Source organism: Astatotilapia calliptera, chromosome 6 (genome assembly GCF_964374335.1).
Source record: "Astatotilapia calliptera chromosome 6, fAstCal68.1, whole genome shotgun sequence".
In the NCBI taxonomy this organism is placed as follows: domain Eukaryota; kingdom Metazoa; phylum Chordata; class Actinopteri; order Cichliformes; family Cichlidae; genus Astatotilapia; species Astatotilapia calliptera.
Genome location: NC_137427.1, coordinates 29,487,520 through 29,509,128, shown reverse-complemented (window position 1 = coordinate 29,509,128; position 21,609 = coordinate 29,487,520). Strand labels below are relative to the sequence as shown.

The 21,609-nt window shown below is 42.3% G+C and overlaps 1 protein-coding gene across 6 annotated transcripts in view; it reads right to left on the bottom strand.

Annotated features, from left to right (window-relative positions):
* The window catches only part of LOC113024429 (uncharacterized), a 50,641-nt gene extending 30,331 nt beyond the window's left edge, over positions 1-20,310 (bottom strand). For 3 of the 6 annotated variants that reach the window (XM_026171528.2, XM_080303084.1, XM_080303085.1), the window contains exons 1-4: positions 19,708-20,310; positions 8,538-8,589; positions 6,769-6,866; positions 67-212 (exon numbers count right to left, since the gene is read on the bottom strand). In XM_026171528.2, the coding sequence (XP_026027313.1) occupies positions 67-212; positions 6,769-6,866; positions 8,538-8,589; positions 19,708-19,801 (390 nt within the window). In that variant the 5' untranslated portion in view covers positions 19,802-20,310. Of the gene's footprint in view, positions 1-66; positions 213-6,768; positions 6,867-8,537; positions 8,590-11,981; positions 12,090-19,707 lie in introns of those variants that run through there. The other 3 variants (XM_080303087.1, XM_026171529.2, XM_080303086.1) reach the window with 3 other exon arrangements.
* Positions 20,311-21,609: the final 1,299 nt, after the last annotated feature.

Here is a 21,609-nt window from a genome sequence, read left to right as displayed (position 1 = left end):
ACACACACACACACACACACACACACACACACACACACACACACACACACACACACAAACAGTTACCCCATCATAGTGTCCATGCTGAGCTGACAGGTGGAGCGGGATCTGTCCTTCATCTGACTGTCCGTTGACTGACGAGCCTGCCTTCAGCAGCATTTTCATAGGCTCAGTCTTCCCCTGCCATGCAGCATAATGCAGGGGACGCATTCCTACACAAAACACACACAAACAAGGACACAAACATACACAGCCAACATGACGGCACAATAAAACAGACACACAACACAACCCACAACCACATGCACACAGGCACGTACAAAAAAATGAGAATGTAAAGACACATGAGTGCAAGCAAATACAAATTTTTTGTTAGTTTAGGTTAGTTTGGCATTAGATACCAAGCAGACAGAAATCTATCTGGTGCTGATTTTACAGAGAAATCACTAAATTTACTTGTTAACAAATACTCTCATGGTTAATTCCCTCTGTGTGGCCTGTTAGTCTGAGAGATTAGGAGAGCTTAAACAATTATTGCATTGAAAGAAAATTAACCAGATGTACTACAACAGTAATTAATTGAAGCTAATTAAAACAAATGTTATATTTACAGGAAAATACATTGGTTCCAGTTTCTCTTTAACAAAACGTGTTGGGCCTGCATGCTATGAGACTCGACAGAGAATGTATTCACTAAACAACCAGCAAAGCAATTGAAAAAACTATTGGTGGACAAAGTCACAAGGTAACAGCCCAAATAGGACATCATGGGATGTTTGAGACAAACACTTTGAACACAAAGGGCAAGAGAAGTCCAACCCCTTTCTTTCTATGGCCCCAAGAAACCCTCGGAGGGAACTGCACAGCGACTCCCAGAGCCATGCACAGCATACAAGGTGATGCCAAGTTTTGCTGTGCAAAACATCAGTGCGGACTCCTTATCGCTGCCTTTAACAAGTTTTTTCAAAAAGGTCTCAAAGACTTTAGAGTCAGACCTGTTACAGATCGTCAACTTTTCTTTATTATCAGGTGTGTTTCCAGAATCACTAAAAACTGCTGTAATCAAACCTATACTGAAAAAGGACAATCTTGACAAGACACAAATGAACAACTACAGGCCGATCTCAAATCTCCCATTTTTAAGTAAGATCATTGAAAAAGCAGTTTCTCAACAGCTCAGTTACTTCTTAAAACAGAATAATTGCTACGATGCCTTCCAGTCAGGTTTTAGACAAAACCACAGCACTGAAACCGCTCTGACCAAAGTGTTTAATGACATATGTCTGAATACAGACAGTGGAAAAATGTCAGTCCTAGTTTTACTGGATCTCAGTGCAGCATTTGATACAGTTGACCACAACATATTACTCAAACGACTGGAGAACTGGGCAGGTCTTTCAGGAACTGTACTAAACTGGTTCAAAACATACGTAGAAAACAGGAAATACTTTGTATCAATAGGTAACTTCACATCTGAGCAGACAAGTATCACATGTGGAGTTCCCCAAGGTTCCATCTTGGGACCCCTTCTGTTTAACATCTACATGCTCCCACTGGCACAGATTATAAACAACAACAAAATAAACTATCACAGCTATGCAGATGACACACAAATATATATCACAATGTCACCAGGAGACCGAGGCCCTGTACAGGCTCTTGGTAAATGCATTGAGGAAATCAATGACTGGTTGTGCCACAATTTTCTCCAGCTAAACAAAAACAAAACTGAGGTAATAGTCTTTGGCGCCAAAGAAAAACGATTTCAGGTCACCAGAGAACTTCAATCTATACATCTAAAAACCACAAACCAGGCGAGAAATTTGGGTGTAGTGATGGATGCAGACCTAAACTTAGAAAAACACATTAAGACAATAACAAAGTCAGCTTACTATCACCTCAAGAATATTTCAAGGATAAAAGATCTGATGTCTCAACAGGACCTGGAAAAACTAGTCCATGCATTCATCTTTAGTAGGCTTGATTACTGTAACAGCATCTTTACAGGTCTACCTAAAAAATCAGTCAGACAACTACAGCTCATTCAGAACTCTGCTGCTCGAGTCCTCACTAAGACCAAAAAAGTGGACCACATCAGTCCAGCTCTGAGGTCTTTACACTGGCTGCCTGTCCGTCAGAGGATAGACTTTAAAGTTCTGATGCTGGCCTATAAAGCTCTGAATGGTTTAGGACCAAAATACATCAATGACCTCCTGACCCAGTATGAACCTTCCAGATCCCTCAGGTCATCTGGATCCGGTCTTTTATCAGTTCCCAGAGTCAGAACCAGACACGGAGAAGCTGCATTCAGCTTTTATGCTCCTTATATCTGGAACAAACTCCCAGAAAGCCTCAGATCAGCTGAAACACTCAGTTTATTTAAATCCAGGTTGAAGACTCACCTGTTCTCAGCTGCATTTGAATAAAGCACCAAATCCACACTTTAAGCTTAAATTTCAAAACTTACATTTAACTACTGATTTTATCTACTGTTCTGATTTTATCTGTTTTGATTTTATATACTGTTGTTTGTTTGTTTGTTTGTTTGTTAATTAGTTAGTTAGTTAGTTTGCTTGTTTTAATCAATTTTAAATCATGCTTTTTATTTGTTCTTGTTTCTAATGTCTCTGTAAAGCACTTTGAATCACCTTGTTGTTGAATTGTGCTATACAAATAAACTTGCCTTGCCTTGCCTTGCCTTGCCTTTAACCAGAAGACATCTAATACCACTTTGCAGCGGTGGCTTCGAGAAGCAGTGAGCGTGTTTCTCATGGCAGCAAACCAAGACCTCCAGTCTTGACACTAGAGATGAGCCACACCATTGAGCTGAATAAAAAGGCCCCTCCAGCCTCAGCTGGCATGAGAGACGCCTGAGTCAGAGGATAGGTGCTGGCAGGATAAAGAGGCACAGCAGCTGCAGGAGTTACAGAATCTAAAGCTTAGAGATTTCAGGCCAAATTACTATCACACGGTCTCAAAGATCTTCTCGAAAGTGTGATTGGGCACGAGAAGAGCGGACTGCGCAGGAATAAGAGCAACACTGAGAAATCAGAGGAAATGCTCGACGTACACGAATCAGTTCAGAGGCCATTTTTTCAAAAGTCCTAAAAGAAATGAGTATAATCCTGTCTTGTTGAGAAACTGTGACTGACGTGCAGCATCAGGCGTATTTTATTAATAGCGCTGTATTTGGAAGGCGGCAGTGTTTTCTCATTTTAACCGTTAATAATGTTTTGATAAGACTAACCTAAAAACATCAAGTAGGGGCTCATATTTATTTATTTTTTAGGTTAATTACATGCACCAAAAAAGAAGTGAATCGGTCACAGCACACAATACCATTAAACGATATTAAAGAATGTCTTTACTCAGGGGGTAAGGTTGAAAAGCCAATCTTAAATGGCTGTGATCTTTGGGCCTCATGCAGCAATGCATTAATAACAGATTCTGATTGTGACTGCATGGGCTCAGAAACACACGGTTAAGGTAAAATCTGAGTATTCAAGGGAAAAAAATGAACGATTCTTAAATGCTTCTGTCGCTGTGTGGTCTTCAACAAATCCAAAGGTTACATTTTTTTGTAAATCATGGACGCTGTGTCCTCTGCACTAAACAGAAGAGCGACCATGCATGCAACTTAAAAGCCAGCACTGGTTACGTTCTTTAAAGTCTTAATTTCTGAGAGAACCACCACTGCTAAACAATATATGCACGTTTTGGAAAAGGTATGAAACTACTCAGGAAACGCCTTGCTTATTTCAGGAACAGAGCACCTCCAAAGTCACAGATTCTGGGTTCTTAGCTGGCTGGTCTGCAGTCCAGACATGTCACCCACTGAAAACATAACACACTGTTTAAGATAATTTCAGTCAGCGTATACTGTAGCATCACATCAATAAAGCATCTGGTATATTGATGTGGTCAGTTAAGTAGAGACGGGGTTGCTAATCAGTTTCAGCTGCTTTGGTGTTAATTAAATTAACAACATCAGTAGTTGTGCCGGAAGGTTTGCCGTGTCAGTGTCATGGGAGGCAGTTACTCTTGGAGAGCGGGACAGTTGGAAAGTCCTTAATTCATCAACAGGACTGGTATCTGTACTTCACACCATCTGATATTGTTGTGTTAGGTGTTGTTCATGGACCAACAAAACTAATGTTGGTCCAGGTTCAACATTGGAAATGATCAATCATATTGCAGTGATGTCATAGTTTTGCAGAATAAACCATCACACCACATAGCAAAGTGTAACTCTAACTCCCACCAACCCTTCTGGATTTGGATTTTTTCCTGAGCAGACTAGAGATGGCACGATACCACTTCTTTATGTCCGATACCGATACCGATATCATAAATTTGGATATCTGCCAATACCGATATGAATCCGATATAGTGTGTTTTTTAATCAATAAAACTGTTTTTTTAATATCTTGCTGCTTTTTGTATCAGTTCATAGGGTTAAAAAAAACATTAAAGCTATTCTGTTATACCTGTATGCAAAAACTACCCTGCACCCAAAATATTTCATAGTTCAGCAATACTGATCAATCTAATAAACTTAAACCTACTCCATCCTCCCTATTCTGGTATTTTAAAGAGTAAGCAACCTAACTAATAGGGCTCTAAAACTCCCAGCAAAAAAAAAAAAAAAAAAAAGGGAACCACCCCCCCCTCCACCTCATGATGCTTAATCGATGTAATCGACTTTAATTTGATGCAGTGTGAAAAAAATTGCACAGAAATCAATTATTTTTCAAGAATAATTAAATAGATTCAACATCTTTCTTTAACAGAATTGCAGACTGCACATGATGATGAAGTACTATAGCTTACTAGGGTATATTAGACTTAACAGTTACTATATACAGTAATGGACTTCTATACATTTTACATAAGATTAAAACTTTGGGTGTAAGATTCAGATAATTATTTATTAAAAGCTAGACATTTTAAATGAGAATAAGAAGAAAAGTATGTCTTTGTGCCCCCTTTTCCCTGTTCATGCCCTGTCGGCCCCCTCTGGCTAAACTTTGCTAGATCCGCCCCTGCACAGTTACCAGCCGTCAGCTACACAGAAAAGGATCCTGGTGTAGAAAGTAATATTAAATAAATTCTAACAAAAGATTATCAAGCTTAAACGTGCTGCTGTTGTTCAGCCGCTGGTTTTCTCTTTCTGGCGCGAAGTGGGCGATAAACAAAGAAGAGAGACAGACTCGCACATAAAAGCCGATCAGCTGATCATTAATCAGTTTCATGATTGAAGCAGCAGCAGGAGAGGGAGAGAGAGAGAAGAGGCAGTTGCTCCATATATCGGTTGTTAAGCTTAACACGGGAATGCTTCACAAACATTCAGAGATAAACTTACACACTTGCTTTACTTCTCTCTGGGATTACTTCCTCGGAGATGAAATGCCGGTTTGGTAGCGAGGCTACAAATACATACAGCCGCTCTATCACGTGACCACACTGCTCCGACATGCTACGGTTATGAGCTGAGTTACGCCATGTCGCAAGTTTTGTGAGGTGCTTTTTTGATATTTAATAGATCGGATTACATTTTTTATTTCTCTCCGATATCAGATCCAGGAATTTACGTCAGTATCGGACCGATACCGATACTTAATATCGGATCGGTCCATCTCTAGAGCAGACATTGGTAAGGGGTCTTCCAAGCCACAAAGCTATGATATCCTAAAGTGATTATTCAAATGCAATGTTGATCGCAGACAAACATTATTATGTTGATCCAGGAACAACATCAACACGATATCAGATAGACTGTTTACCTCACCTCTTGCCCAATAGCTATACGCTCCAGCACTCTGTGACCCTGAATTGGATAAGCACTTAAGAAAAGGGATGAATGCATGAAGGGATGGACATGTTCCAACTTTCTGTCTTTGGAAATACCCTTCACTTGTTCCTGTGATTATTCTGGCTGAACACATAGCCACTTTCCACATTTCCTTTTTGTGATGTTTGTCTGGAGGATATACAGCTCCAAAGCAAAGGCCCTCAGGATGTTGAGGCAACTTAAGCTGGCATCTTGCAGAAGTATGTTTTCCTAACACCGGAAACAGTTCTCTTTAAGACAAAGTTGGCTGGTTCCATCTGGTTGGACAAATCTTAAATCTCAGAAACATTATTAGTATTTTTTGGGCCACTACCCTGACTACAATCACCTCCTATGTTCTGTTAATAAAGCACACAGTCAAACACCTACTCGTAGAAGGTGAAGATGTGCTGTTTCCTGGTGCCTCTGCAAAATCACACCCATTAAAGCAGTAGGTTCACCAAAAGAGGCCTGGTAAGTCTATTTAGAGGCACACTGGGCATGACTGAAAGTGCAGACACAGTAGGCCTACATCCTGGAGGGATTATAACTCCCATCTGCCCTGAGATTTCTTCTTCTCCTCCTTCTTCTTGAATCTGCCAACGTAGGATCGAGATATTCTCTGCTCTGCTTCCCACTTGGCTCTCACTCCTGCAGCCATGGAGCTTTCCTTCTTCTGTTTTCTATTGTTGACTGTGCAAACAAATCTGTCGCTCCTCATAAATGCACGCCACAGACATAAATTGCATTTCCAACAAGCTCACCTTTTATTACATAAGCCGGTATTATTTGTCACACAGGGAAAGCCGGAAAGTATTTGTTTTTGGGCTTTTTCTGCACAGCCGTGTGTGTTCGTGTGTGTGTTTTGTGCCTTATTTTGTAGCAGCACAGCGTATCCCAGTGACACTGTGAAAGCCTGTGTGCATTTTTTTTTTTACCTTTATGGTCTTTGATATCCACTGCTGCCTGGGCCTCCAACAGCAGAGAGATCATCTCCTTGTTGCCACTCAGAGCAGCATGATGCAACGGCGACAGCCTTCACACAGACACAGATTATGTATAAAAATACACACATTCAAATGCATAGTGTAAAACCTGAGCACAACTTTGCTAAAGTAATCTTCGGCGTACAGCTGCTCCGCCCCACAGCTCTGTGTGACGATGGGAGCGCGTGCGGGGAGGGCGGGTGGAAATGACCTACTTCCATTAATAAGCAATCTCTCTCCCCCGGAGTCGAGCGTACGCGCAGGGCATCTGTGTGTGGGTCTAATGGATCTGTGGTGAACATAAGAGCGGGGCCCTGGAGTCAAATCAACGACTCATCAGTCATTACACAAGAAGCTGAGTCCAATTATCTGAATCCAATCAACATCATAAAAAGATCTTTGTTATCTGATGGAGTCAAACGGAACACAGCCGTAAACCAAGCATGTGCACACAAAAAGCTTAACCAATCATGAAGCTAAATATAGCCAAAATCCATAGTTGAACATTCAGAGCTGATAAGGGAATATTTCTGAGCAAATTAGGAGCTGGGAAATGTTGGCTTTGCTTTAAGGTGATAATTACAGTCTTCAGATCTGAGGTCTTCAGCTGGCTACACTCCTATGAGCCAAAGACAGATTTAAACAGGAGATAATGTGAACAGTAATAACGGCTTGCTAGCCTATTGATTATTTGAAGATTTTTCTTCCTATTTGTTTGCCACAGTTAATTAGATATTCACAACATGGATCAGCTACAGCCCACAAGCATCGGGCTTTGGTGTTTATTTTTCTCATGATAACTGTCTCATGTTTAATATCAGCGAGGTATGAGACATTTTATAACAGAGCTCTTAAAATGATCTATTTGTGACCCCAGCTCACAGGTTCTGCATTAGTTTGGATGTGAGTCAAAATCAGTTAACAGAAAGTGCTTTTCAGTTTCATTTAATTCATATGATTATTTCAATTACAGCACAGATCTCCTGGCCAGAGGTCGCCCACCACATGATCCAGACTGACCCACTGGAAGCTATTGTAAGGTATAAAAATAGAAAAGGAGGAAATAATCATGGACTGTCACCAGGAAGCCTTGTGTTTAAGCACGGACAAAATGGGGGTTTATGAAGGAGCCCGAATGAATCAGAGCAGTCTTCAATTTATGACTGAGTGTGGAAAAGATGAGCATCTCTGGGTTTTCCTCATTTTTTATGTATATGAATGTTCATGTACACATTCAATTCAGTTTCAGCCAAGCCTGTGGAGATTTTCAGTCTTTGCTAAACGCGGATCTATAATAAAAGTCTTTTTTTTTTAAGTTTCCTTCAGATTGGCCCAACTGTTAGGAAGACGGGGCACATATGCTACAATCAGGATGGTAAAAACAAGTGGGAAAAATCTGAAGGTGTTTTTTTTACATGTTATTATGCGGGATCTTTACATGTGAGGCTCATACAACTAAAGAGCAAATTAAGATGTATTAGATCTTTGAATTTTAGTGAGCGGCTCGATGGCTGAGTAACAACTACCTCAAAATCTGAGAAAACAAGAAAAGATCTCAGGATTCCGTTGTGTTGATAGTGTTGTGAGTGTTTTCAGGGCCATGAAGAAAGAAATAGGTTATTATAAAAGATGGAATGAAAATGGAGTGATAAAGAAAGAGGTGTAATGATAGAGTAAACAGCTGGAACAGGAGGTGATGTGAAACATCTGTGATCCCTCACCCATCTGCATCCTGGATGTTGACGTTCACCCGCTTTGCTGCTCCGAGAAGCTCTGAAAGGGTAACAAAGAGTAAGAAAAGCATTTCAAAAAAAGTTCAAATTTAAACTTTAATCTAGGGACAAGTATATTCTTCTGTCCTGTTCATTCAATATTTAATTGAGAGCCGGTAAAGTTGAAGCAACATGTTCACATCTGTGAGTGTTTCCAGACATACTCCTACTGTATAACTTCAGTGTGTTAAAGAGAATCGACCATGTAATGAAGGTAAAGAAATTATAGGACTCTCATAAAAAAAACAAAAGCTCAGATTTTAATGTGTTCTCTCACATAAACTTGATCTATATGCAAAAATATATGAGTATATTTAGGAGAGCAGGTGAAAACAAAAGGACCTTATGATGGTTTGTCATAAGAACCTAAAGTGGAGATAAGCGAGTGCCTAGCTGATAACTAGTAAAGCTCATAACCTGCTAGGGTTGCAAAAAATTAAATGCTCAAATACTAAAACAGTAATAACACTACTAAAAATTAAGCTCATATTAGATAGTCTGTCTCTATCTAACAGTTTCTATACCATAGATGCCATCTTTGACTGCTCCAGTTGACGCACAACTTCACACAGCAGCGCTGCAGCCAGATAGGCACACGGCAGATCTCAACAGCACTTTGATAATAAACAGTTATCATAAATGTTAGCCTGGCAGCATCGGCGTAACTTTGTGCTGAACATAACCCCCCTAACCCCCCATGGAAATTACGCCCCACATACGTTAATGTTAGCTGTTTAACTATTAGCAATTAGCTGATAGCCACACTAGCCGTCTGTTAAGTGTGGCTATCAGCCAAAAGGTTGTTAAGCCAACCTTTTTTGCGCCACGGACCGGTTTATGCCCCACAATATTTTCACGGACCGGCCTTTAAGGTGTCGCGGATAAATACAACAAAATAAAACTAGTACCGAAAAAAAGAAAATTTATTCATAACACACGTGAAAAGACCAAGGAAAACCGAGTAAACGATAAAAATGATAACAAAATAACGCTGAAAACCGATAAAAACACTGAAAACTATGCATTTCACCCCTGAGCCTCAATTCTCGGGGCCCGGTACCAAACGATTCACGGACCGGTACCAGTCCGAGGCCCGGGGGTTGGGGACCGCTGTGTTAAGCTATCATTTCGGTAGCAGCTAGCGGCTATGGCTAATAATAAAACGGGGCAAGGCCTCAATGTGGCCATAACTTATAAAACCTTCCTGAGACGAAGTATTTTTTGTTCATTTACTCTTTTTAAAGCGTCATTTTTTATTATTAAGTGGTCTGAACATAAGCAATAATGGCCCAAAATTTTATAACGTCTACATATTTTTATATATATATATATATATATTAGGGGTGGGGGGAAAAATCGATACTGTGTAGTATCGTGATATTTTGTTTGCTAATAATGTATCGATACAGGGACAGCAGAAATCGATATTTTGTTACAAAAAAGGTTTTTGTGCTCTGACTTCAGAGCATGTTGATCCTTTTTCTGAGCAAGAATCCTGACATTCCTTCACTGTCCAAATGCGTTTAACTTTTTTTTTGGCAGCAATAAACATGACAGTTTACTTATTTTAATTTAAGACATGTTTTATTTTAATTAAGTTTAAAACTTTTTTATTTAATGTAAAATTATATTTTGTTTTAATTTACTTTCAAATTCTTCAGTTGCTGAAGGGGCTGCATAGTTTTCATAAATTGCATAGTTCAGAATAGCTATAATTGTACCAGATGGTTGAATTCAGTTAAGTTGGACTAGACTGTAATACAAACCGTTCAAGTTTGTCAACAATAAAACGGACTGAAATGAGAGAAAGACTGAGTGTGAGACTTTGATATTAGATAAAATGAATATTGATAAAGTTTACCTTTATGTACAGAATCTGAATATCGCAAAATATTTTTAAAAATTGCAATAATATCGTATCGTGTGTTAAGTATTGTGATAATATCGTATCGTGGGATGTAGTCTCTGCACTAGTAGTTTCAAATACCCCATCATAATTCATCAGAATACAAGGTGACCTCCATTTTAAACAATGGTTTAAAAGCCCCCCCCCCCCCAAAAAAAAAAAAAAATAAAATTAGGTGCTTAGAAAAAAAAACAACGCCAAAAGAACCTTGATTCATTTTTTCTACACTGACTTACTAATTAATGGATCAGTCTTTGCATCTTTAGAGTGACACTATCGCTGTCATACATACATGAGTGTGTCTGCGTATATTTATAGCATGTTTGGGTGTAGAGCACGTGCTTCATTGTGTAAATGTGACACACACGTGAGCATTAGAGAGATGCAGGCACCGGATAGCAGGAAGAAACCGTTCACAAACCCACTACCAAACAGCCTGAAAGGACACAGGAAAAAACAACTTGTTTGTCTTTCTGCCTCCACTTTTTTTTTTTTTTTTTGGTTTGGTCAAACCCTCATAATCCACGGGCCATAATCTGTAGCTGTGCTGTAATCTGGGGAAAAGCTCTCCCTTCGCTCTGCAGCTCTATCTGCACTTCATCCCTTCATCCTGCTCTCACACTCTAATTTTCCCTGTAATTTGCTAAAGAGCGCGTGCTGATTGGTAGTTCTGTTATTTCTGTTTACAGTGCAGCTGACATCATTTTCCTGCATGCATATGTGTGTGTGTGTGTGTGTTTATGTGTGTATTTATGGAAGTGCTGGTTCCTCCATATCTCTCTTGGATTAAAAATAAGAAGCATCCCTTCCCCCCAGCTGATGAATCAATGAGTGCAGATAACTGTGTCACCATCAGACTACCACAAAGCCACATGAACCCCGATACAGACCAGAATCTCACAACACAGAAACACCCACATGAGGCGCTTCCCTCTCAAACTCAGAACCAGGATTTGTATTTAATCTAATTCAGCTGACAGAGACAGAGTATCACTCTGCACATATAAAAGCCTCTCTTTTGTTTTAAGAACTGCTCTCAAAACAGACTTTCATCTTCAAACTCACTTATGTCAGGGCTAACCCGCTGCCTGACTGTATCAGTGACTTGATTTGTTAAATTAAATTTTGAACGAAAGGCTTTTCCTGCCCTCACATGAACTGCTTGTTTGAGAGCGCTGCCATAATCTTTCTCTGATACAGTCCTTGGACCAGGGTTCATATTTTTCCGATCATTTATTTTGTCATAACATCGCAACTGAGCGCTGGGTTACCATGGTAACTCCTCAACGTGCCATTCTCAGAGACTGTCAGTCATCTGGGAGGGATTACAATGACAAGACTATGATATTATTGTGAAACATCTCCCTGAAAATTGTAACTGTGGCTCATTCATTTTCACTTTGAAAGTCTTTATTGTTAACTGAGAGCCAAAATAACCAAGCAGGACTGAAAAGCAACCTTGAATGTAACACAGCAGACTCACAAACCTCAGGAGAGGTGAAACGGAGGGGTTTCTCAGGGGTTCTCATTATCAGAGATGTTCTGAAGTCCTGTTTCCATCACCTCCGACCTTTCCTGTCATCATGCATTTAGACTTTCAGCGTAACACGTAGCCTAAAACAAATGCCAGCACAGATTTCAGACAGTTGCACACATATGTTAAAAGTGACTCGAGTCAGGGTCACAATATGCTACCAGCCTCAAAATGTATAAAATTATCCTCAAAACATCTAAATGACAGACACAGACAACAAGCATGCTAGTGCTGTAGGATCATGACGCATCATGCTGTCATAAACTGGCCCATGGTAAGTGGCAGTGAAAAGTCTACACAAGTGCTTTAATTAAATAAAATGTATTAAATAAGCTAACAAAAAAAAGTATATACTGATGGAAGATAGTGAACACTTCAACAAGCATACAGTGGGGCAAAAAAGTATTTAGTCAGCCACCGATTGTGCAAGTTCCCCCACTTAAAATGATGACAGAGGTCAGTAATTTGCACCAGAGGTACACTTCAACTGTGAGAGACAGAATGTGAAAAAAAAACCCATGAATCCACATGGTAGGATTTGTAAAGAATTTATTCGTAAATCAGGGTGGAAAATAAGTATTTGGTCAATAACAAAAATACAACTCAATACTTTGTAACATAACCTTTGTTGGCAATAACAGAGGTCAAACGTCTACTATAGGTCTTTACCAGGTTTGCACACACAGTAGCTGGTATTTTGGCCCATTCCTCCATGCAGATCTTCTCGAGAGCAGTGATGTTTTGGGGCTGTCGCCGAGCAACACGGACTTTCAACTCCCGCCACAGATTTTCTATGGGGTTGAGGTCTGGAGACTGGCTAGGCCACTCCAGGACTTTCAAATGCTTCTTACGGAGCCATTCCTTTGTTGCCCGGGCGGTGTGTTTTGGATCATTGTCATGTTGGAAGACAAAATCTCACGATACATGGCCCCATTCATTCTGTCCTTAACACGGATCAGTCGTCCTGTCCCCTTGGCAGAAAAACAGCCCCATAGCATGATGTTTCCACCCCCATGCTTCACAGTAGGTATGGTGTTCTTGGGATGCAACTCAGTATTATTCTTCCTCCAAACACGACGAGTTGAGTTTATACCAAAAAGTTCTACTTTGGTTTCATCTGACCACATGACATTCTCCCAATCCTCTGCTGTATCATCCATGTGCTCTCTGGCAAACTTCAGACGGGCCTGGACATACACTGGCTTCAGTAGCGGAACACGTCTGGCACTGCGGGATTTGATTCCCTGCCGTTGTAGTGTGTTACTGATGGTGACCTTTGTTACTTTGGTCCCAGCTCTCTGCAGGTCATTCACCAGGTCCCCCCGTGTGGTTCTGGGATCTTTGCTCACCGTTCTCGTGATCATTTTGACCCCACGGGATGAGATCTTGCGTGGAGCCCCAGATCGAGGGAGATTATCAGTGGTCTTGTATGTCTTCCATTTTCTGATGATTGCTCCCACAGTTGATTTTTTCACACCAAGCTGCTTGCCTATTGTAGATTCACTCTTCCCAGTCTGGTGCAGGTCTACAATACTTTTCCTGGTGTCCTTCGAAAGCTCTTTGGTCTTGGCCATGGCGGAGTTTGGAGTCTGACTGTTTGAGGCTGTGGACAGGTGTCTTTTATACAGATGATGAGTTCAAACAGGTGCCATTCATACAGGTAACGAGTGGGGGACAGAAAAGCTTCTTACAGAAGACGTTACAGGTCTGTGAGAGCCAGAGATTTTCCTTGTTTGAGGTGACCAAATACTTATTTTCCACCCTGATTTACGAATAAATTCTTTACAAATCCTACCATGTGAATTCATGGATTTTTTTTTCACATTCTGTCTCTCACAGTTGAAGTGTACCTCTGGTGCAAATTACTGACCTCTGTCATCATTTTAAGTGGGGGAACTTGCACAATCGGTGGCTGACTAAATACTTTTTTGCCCCACTGTATATACATCCATCCATCGATTCTCTTCCACCTTTCTAATTCAGGGATGGGACAGGGCTCGAGCCCATCCTAGGATGACATACAGTCATCCGAAAAAGACTCTGTGCAGTCCTCTAATAAGTTTTCCCTTTGCATTGGAATTAAGAGGGTAAGTAGCAGCCAGTATCGGCTAATAAAATGCATAAAGTAAGTATGAGAACCTCTATAAAAGCAGAGGTTTGCTGGTCTGGAGTTGTGAGTTAACACAATGCCACAATCTTTCAAGGATTGGACGTACCAGCAAATTCTTGCAATGCTCAGAGAAACTGTAAAAAACATAAGAGCTGTAGCTTAGACTCTACAGGTCTCAGTTAGTGTGTTAAATGTTAAAGTTCACGACTGAACAAGTATGGCTTCTTTGGAAAGGTTGCACAGCTTAAGTTTGCCAAGTTGCATCTGAACAAACCACAAGACTTCTGGAACAATGTTCTACTATACATAACGGTGAACATTATGTATAGTAGTGTTGTAAACTCATTTTAAAAAATTGTAAAAAAATAAAAATAAAAATGCCATCATTCTGAAAGCATTCAGCTTCTAGTTTCACTATACAACATAGTTCACACAATTTTCATATTTACTGGTCCCCCTCATGACTACTCAAGGTTTGCGGTGACCATCCCATGAACTGGGATCCAAACCATCCCAGCAAAATGATCCCAATCCCAATGTTCTCCTTGTGTATATACATCTAATTATATATTACCTATTTAATAGCCAATTAAAAAAATTTTGTTTTCTGTATGCAGAGAGCACCGGAATCAAATTCCTTATGCGTGTGCACAAACTTGGCCGAATAAAGATGATTCGGACTCTGAACATGTGCTGTGACTGTTGATAATTTCCACTGCTGATAGTATAATTACTTAATGGATTAATCCTGTTGATGGTATAATACTGAACAATCACAGTTCCCAGAGTCTGCCAAACTAAGGCTGCTTGATCTGAGTACCAAGAACATAGCCTGACAGAGATTACAATATTTGACTTTTTTTTCAGTCCACACATTTGCTAAGAGCTAGGATGAGGAGACGGTGTTTCGTGTGTAATCACACCTGTTATTCTCGAGTCAACAAGCTAACAAAAAGAAGCGCTCTCAGTGCAGATCTGTTACAGGTGTTCACTTGATGAATTGGGAATGCCAGAGCTTACAAAGTGCTATAAGCTACGCCAAAAAAGACGAGAAAAAAAGGGTCAGCGTTCCCTGATCATCAGTAAAGTCCATTTCAGTGGATCGCTACAACATAAAAGAGATACAGTTATGATAAGAATGCTCTCATATCTCTAAGATAAAGAGCTTTACTTCAGCTGAGCCAGAGATAATAAAACCATTACCAAATCGTTTAGGACTGTGCCTCACTTTGCGTGAGCAGGCAGTAGTTTTAATGTCGTCTCCTTTAAAGTGAGACTGAACGTCTCTTTCATCTGAAGTGATTCATTCAGACTCGAAAGATTCAGAACAAACTTTTGATTGATCTGTAACAAGAAAACCGAGAGTGCCGTGATTGCAGCAAGGCTACAAGCTTAAAAGACAAGGTGGTGTTGTCGAGTTTTCTCATTATCTACAGCTACAACAACAACCAACAATGAGTCTGCTATTCTCTGTGCAGCTGCAGCTCGGTATTCCTGTGTGCCACACAACTCCAGCTTTGCCTCAGAATGATTGAAAACCCATCAGCCCAGCACACCGCTCCATTAGATGACATCTTACCTTATAGTTTACTGGCGTCGACACCACATACATCTCTGTTGTTCCTGAAAATGCTGACTGGGAGACCAAATGTTTATTAATCTCAGCGGATATTCACCGACAGATACATCATTTCCTCTCGTCCGAGTTGATGAGCAGTTTTTCACAGATGTGTGTCTTCAGAGGGGGAGAAACGGGCAGACAAACTTTGGGTTTCCTCACAGAATTTTTATGAGAATCACACCAACGTTATCGTTTATTCAATTTAATACAGTAATCTTAGTCATCAGTACACGCTATATGAAAAAAAAAGCTTTAACCCAGCAAGATCGAGTTGATTTTTTTTTACAATACAGACACACATTTAGCTTAAATATGGGTTAAATATGGGTTTATTAGCCAATAATAAACTGGCAGGTCTAACGGGTCCTGTATCTGTGTCAGGTAGCAGTCTAACAGCTCTGAACTGAAACCAGAACTGCGATATGAACCTCCATGGTTTGCTGTTGTGGTTCTCTCTTCCTGTGTTATCTATCCTAATGTGCTGCAGAAGCAGAAAGTAGCCCACAAGCACAGCAGAAGCTACACGTGGGCTAGCGCAGCTGCCACGAAGGCTCCGCCCCGACTACCTGATAAGAAATCTTGCGTTTTTATCTTGAAATGAACATCTGTCTTTTGAGGTAGCGGTTACGTTTCCATACACCAAAATGTGTTTGGGTTTGAGACCGTTATATAAATGCCAGGGAGAATGAAACCCATGTAGTAACGTAGCTTACTTTATACCTCGTAGTGACGTTTGTAGGCTACTTAGCAGCCTATTAACAGTCTATTAGCAAAGTAAAAAAAATGGACCGTCACCAGCATGTCAGTGATGCCAATTGACTTTAACTGCATCACTATGTGTTGGTCTTGTATTGGGGTAGCTGTAGCTCAGGAGGCAGAGCAGGTCACCTATCAATCAGAAGGTTGTTGGTTTGATCCCTGGCTCCTTCAGTCTCTTAGGGAAGATACCTCATGTTGCTCTCTGATGCATCCATTTGAGTCTGAATGGATGAATGAGGCATGTTATATAAAGTACACAAGTGCTATCTACTGGTTATTGAGAATTGTGTACTGGTACAAGTGATTACATGTCTATCGTTGTGTGTCCCTTCTATGTGAAAATATTTTCCAATATTCATCCCAAAGGTGGCGAAAGTGATTTCCAGTTGAGCTCTGACACTGAAACGAAATTTATGAAAGGAATCTCTACGGCCTTGTGTCGCGGTTCTCTCATCCTCTGTTGCAAAACTAATGCACAATGTCCAGCAGGGTGGTAGGTCTCTGCTACATCGCTTTAAATCATTTATGTTTACAGTGGTGCTTTTTTTCTGGGTCTTCTTCCAGTCAAAGTTCGTAATATGCTCTTTTTTGGGGTGTCCTTTCGTTCCGTTAGTTACGGAGCTTTTTGTGAAAATAAAAGGTTTAAAAAGTAACAAAGCCCTCTTCAGTGGGAGTTACTGTCTCCTACAGAAACACTTGTTAGCAGTCCGGCCGTTTCTCCCGTTTCTTATCTATGTCACTACTGTATGTAACACACTGGCACAGAGCTCGCCTAGCCTTTCGTTTGGCACGCCCTCAAATAGAGAATAAGCAGCTGCCTCGCAGTCCCTCATTTCTATTTACTCACTAGAGCTGCTTCTGTTACCTCTAACTCTGAAGTGTCTCAGCAAAGCACACCAAATGTTCTGCTGCTGGCTGAAGGAGCAAACACAAGCGTCTCCACGCACTCCAGGGGCATCACGGAAGAGCGGATAACTCCCAAAATGTTGACTAATGACTGGAAATCTAAAAGTTAGACAGTGACCACAGTGACCAAGGAAGGCTTTTTTTTTCAGTCACACCACTTTTTTACCTGTTCACATCACCTCTGGGTATTTTCCAGAGTTTCTCACATGTATCACACAGCAGAAAATGGTGTGTTCGGCGCTCGCCCTGGCACAATGAGGCTTCACATGCCAGGTCAGCGACTGCTGTAAAGTTCGATCTAGCTGATCCTGCGATAGGAGCTCTCACTGCCACCTCAGTTGGGTAAAGTCTGGAAAAGTTCAGGGCTGCGGTGCATGCGTGTAAACAGCTACTGATAACGACTGATAGAAATTTGTGGTTTTCTGGCCTCTGAAGGTGGTCATGCCAGGAAAGCTTCTGTTCCTTTCATCCACAGCATCAATGTGTGACATTTCAACACAGCAAATAACCAACACAGCAAAACCTCCCTTTAACCCGCCACAGTGCTGCTCTGAACCTCATTAGCATACTATTAATAATACAAACACAGTCAGGCACATGACTAACACCCGATGTGTCAAGTGTGTCCCTGTGTGTGTGTGTGTGTTTGTGTGCGTATGTACCTGCCTGTAACTGTGTGTCTGGGGTGTGTCAGTGTGTGCGTTTGAGAAAGCAACAATTCTCCAGCAGAGAAACCTGGCATCCTGTTTAATTATTCAAACATAAACCTGGATTTGAAACACACACACACACACACACACACACACACACACACACACACACACACACACACACACACACACACACACACACACACACACACACACACTTTAACCTCCCTCCAACACGTCCTGTCTCTTGACCTCTCTGCATACATATCTGAACATTTCACTTGCTTACATGCTAACCCTCCTCCTCACCCTCATTTCCCTCACCCACAAACCCCCCCCACCCCACCCTCTCTCTCTTTGTCAGTGTGCAGTGGACTAAGCACTCAGGCCTGATCTGTTCTGGCATTTGAGGAGAAGCAGTTTTTTCTTCTTTTCCACAGCACTGCTGGAATGTTCAGAGACAAACAACGCACGAGAAGAGAGGAAAAGGACGGGGCAGGAGAGGAACATGGAGGAAACACCGGCTGTGTGTGGCTGCTTGTGTGTGTGTGTGTGTGTGTGGTGGGGGGTAGAAGAGGAGAGAGATGACAGAGGCAGAAACATGAGCGGCACGGTTAGAAGGAGTGGAAAGGAGGTACGAGTGAGGGAGGAAGGAGGAAATGAAAAAAGGGGAAAACAGGTGAATAGGCAGGAAGGAGACAGGACGTGAAAGGATATGAGTGAAGGAAGAAAATGACACAGGACGGTAGATGAGAAGGGGGGTAGGGTAGAGACAGGGAAAGCGCAGGAGTAGAAGGCAAGAGATGATATGAGAGAAGACAAGATGAAACACGGGGAGAGGAGAGGCGAGAAGAAGCCAGAGCAGAGGAAATGAGGTGAGAGAAGGAAGAGAAGCAGAGGCGCTTAGAGGGGTCTTATGGTGAAACTGCAGAGGAGGAGAGATGTTTCAGCGCTGTAATTGAAATCTAATTATCACCTCAAGTCCCAGCTGACTCCATGTTAGGCACCCGCGCACATGCATGCTTTAGCATCACATTTGTGCGCGCGCACGCAAATGTCTGCACGTGTACGATCGTCACATTATTACCACTAACATCTGGCGTCTTCACACACCAATAATCCCCCTGTCCCGCGAGCGGTGCACGGCCTATGTGCGTACCCACTTTCCACCTTTCTGTCTGACACGCGCACGCACGTAGACACGCGCATACGCACACACACACACACACACACACACACACACACACACACACACACACACACACACACACACACACAGAAAAGATCAGTTGTGGGGAATGGGATGACAAGCGCTCCTAATTTCAGATTACATCCTGATGACTGTTCTCACACATGTGCAACGTCATCACTATCACAAACTCAACGTCATAGCACACACACACACACACGCGTGCAGGAGAAACGCACGCCATCACACAAACACGCACAGTGCACCATTTAGGCTAAATGGCATCACATCAGATTTAGCACTGTCCTGACCTGATAATGACGGGCAGTGTGTGTGTGTGTGTGTGTGTGTGTGTGTGTGTGTGTGTGTGTGTGTGTGTGTGTGTGTGTGTGTGTGTGTGTGTGTGTGACACAGAGACAGGAGGATGGATGGATGGATACTGACTGGCTTTCCCTGGCCGTGGTCTCTGTAGAAGCCGCTGAGCTGTCAGCAGGTCTTCGGTCTTCACGGCCTGGAGCAGCTCCTGGTCCTTCCCCATGTCCCCTCCGTCCCGCCTCGGTCCCGCTCTCTTCCTCTGAGCGCCCCTCTCTCCTCCGTTAATCCGCTGCTACATCCTGCCGCCGCTCCCGGCCTCCCGCTGGAGCTGAGGCGCGGAGGGATGGATGCTGCCGGGAATGGGATGCTCTGATTCGGCCAAGGAGTCCAGCGCAAGTCCCTCTGCAGCTCCCCTGCACGCTAAAGCCTTCCGCGGACCCACACCGACTACAGACCGACCGACCGGACCTCGCTCTCTGTCGGGATGCTCTCCGACCGCGCGCGCAGGAACACTCGCGACAGATTCCACAGATTCTATCAGCGTGACGATTTCACCGGGTCGACGTGCGTGCCGTGCGTGAAAACGGTGGAGCTCGAGCGCCCTCCCATCTGTCGGGTCAAGCCCGCACAGCTCAAATCTCACGAGTCCCCAGTCCGCAGAATAACACGCATGGGTGGCTGATGTTTAACGTGCGACCGCTGTCGCCGCCGCGGTGCTGGACCAGCTCGCGCCAGATCCAGCGCGCGCACGCACACGCGAGCGGTCACAATTACATATGGCATTACATAAACAAGTACTACACACGCACGCGTGCCACTCCAGTTGTTGTAACCCCTGAGCGATAAGGTCCCCTCCTGAGGGTCACCGGTCAGAAAGGTCATATAAACACGCAGTCGCGTGCAAGAGGCGTGCTCATAGCTATGACCGGGATCGCGCGACCACACGGGACACCCAGCAGTTTTTTAATAATAATAACTAGTCACACTCGAGCTGTGCTGGAGTGTGTGTGCGTGTGTGCGTGTGTGTGAGATCACAGTAAAATGTGACCTGGGAAACACCTAATAGCAGAAACTATGACTAAGATATTTAGAATGTCTTCCTTATACAGAGATTTCAGGTGTGCAGCTGGGATCAAACTGAAGGTCCTGCTCAAACATGAGCCCACCCCTCAATACTGAGGACAGGGGAAGTAGGACACCAAGAAGAGAGAAGTGGTCTCTTCCAGCTTTATGGGTCACAAACAGAAGCGTTGCCAAGACCTTACAACAGTGGTGCCTCAACCCATCCCTGAAATCTTCTTGGATTTTCGCTCAGAAACACATTTTTGAAGTTAGATTATAAAGTAAAATTATTATCAAATATCAGAGCTAATGGTTAAAGTCAGGGGTGCTAAGCCTAGATTATACTCCTTTGTGGACATTGACATGGACTCATTGACTCTATACTTCTTTGACATCTGCTTTAAGAACACCACATTATGATTCACAGCTGCTGTACTGTGATATAAATCAGGAAGGCATGTGGACGTCCACGTGGAGCCCCGCGCTAGCCATCTAACCCCTAGCAGAAAGTGTAATCCCTGCTTTAGGCTGACTTTGAGCATCAGTAGTAAAACCACAATGCTGATAAAGCACTCATGTATAAGGCTGCATGTTGACACATTGATAATGTTAGTTCAGTTTTTCTCGTTGTTTCTGCTTCTGTTGTGTCATATTGAGCCCTTCCAAACTGTGCTGCCTCTGTCTGGTCTTTTCTGTGCTCACCTCTTCATCACCTTTCCTGCTCTTTTACTGTGTCATCAACCTGCTGCACTCTTCATCTCCTCTGCCCACTCCTCCTGTTCCCTCTCCTGTACTGGTTGTAAAAGCAATGCAATCATCACATGCCAATTCAATGATCCAAACATCAAATTTTTGATGTGATGATTATGTATTTACCATATTATTGATTAATATTATTCATTAATAAGATCCCGAGGCTCCAGCCGTGAAAGCCCAGGCTGATGATGTGCCTGCCCACAGACATGGGCA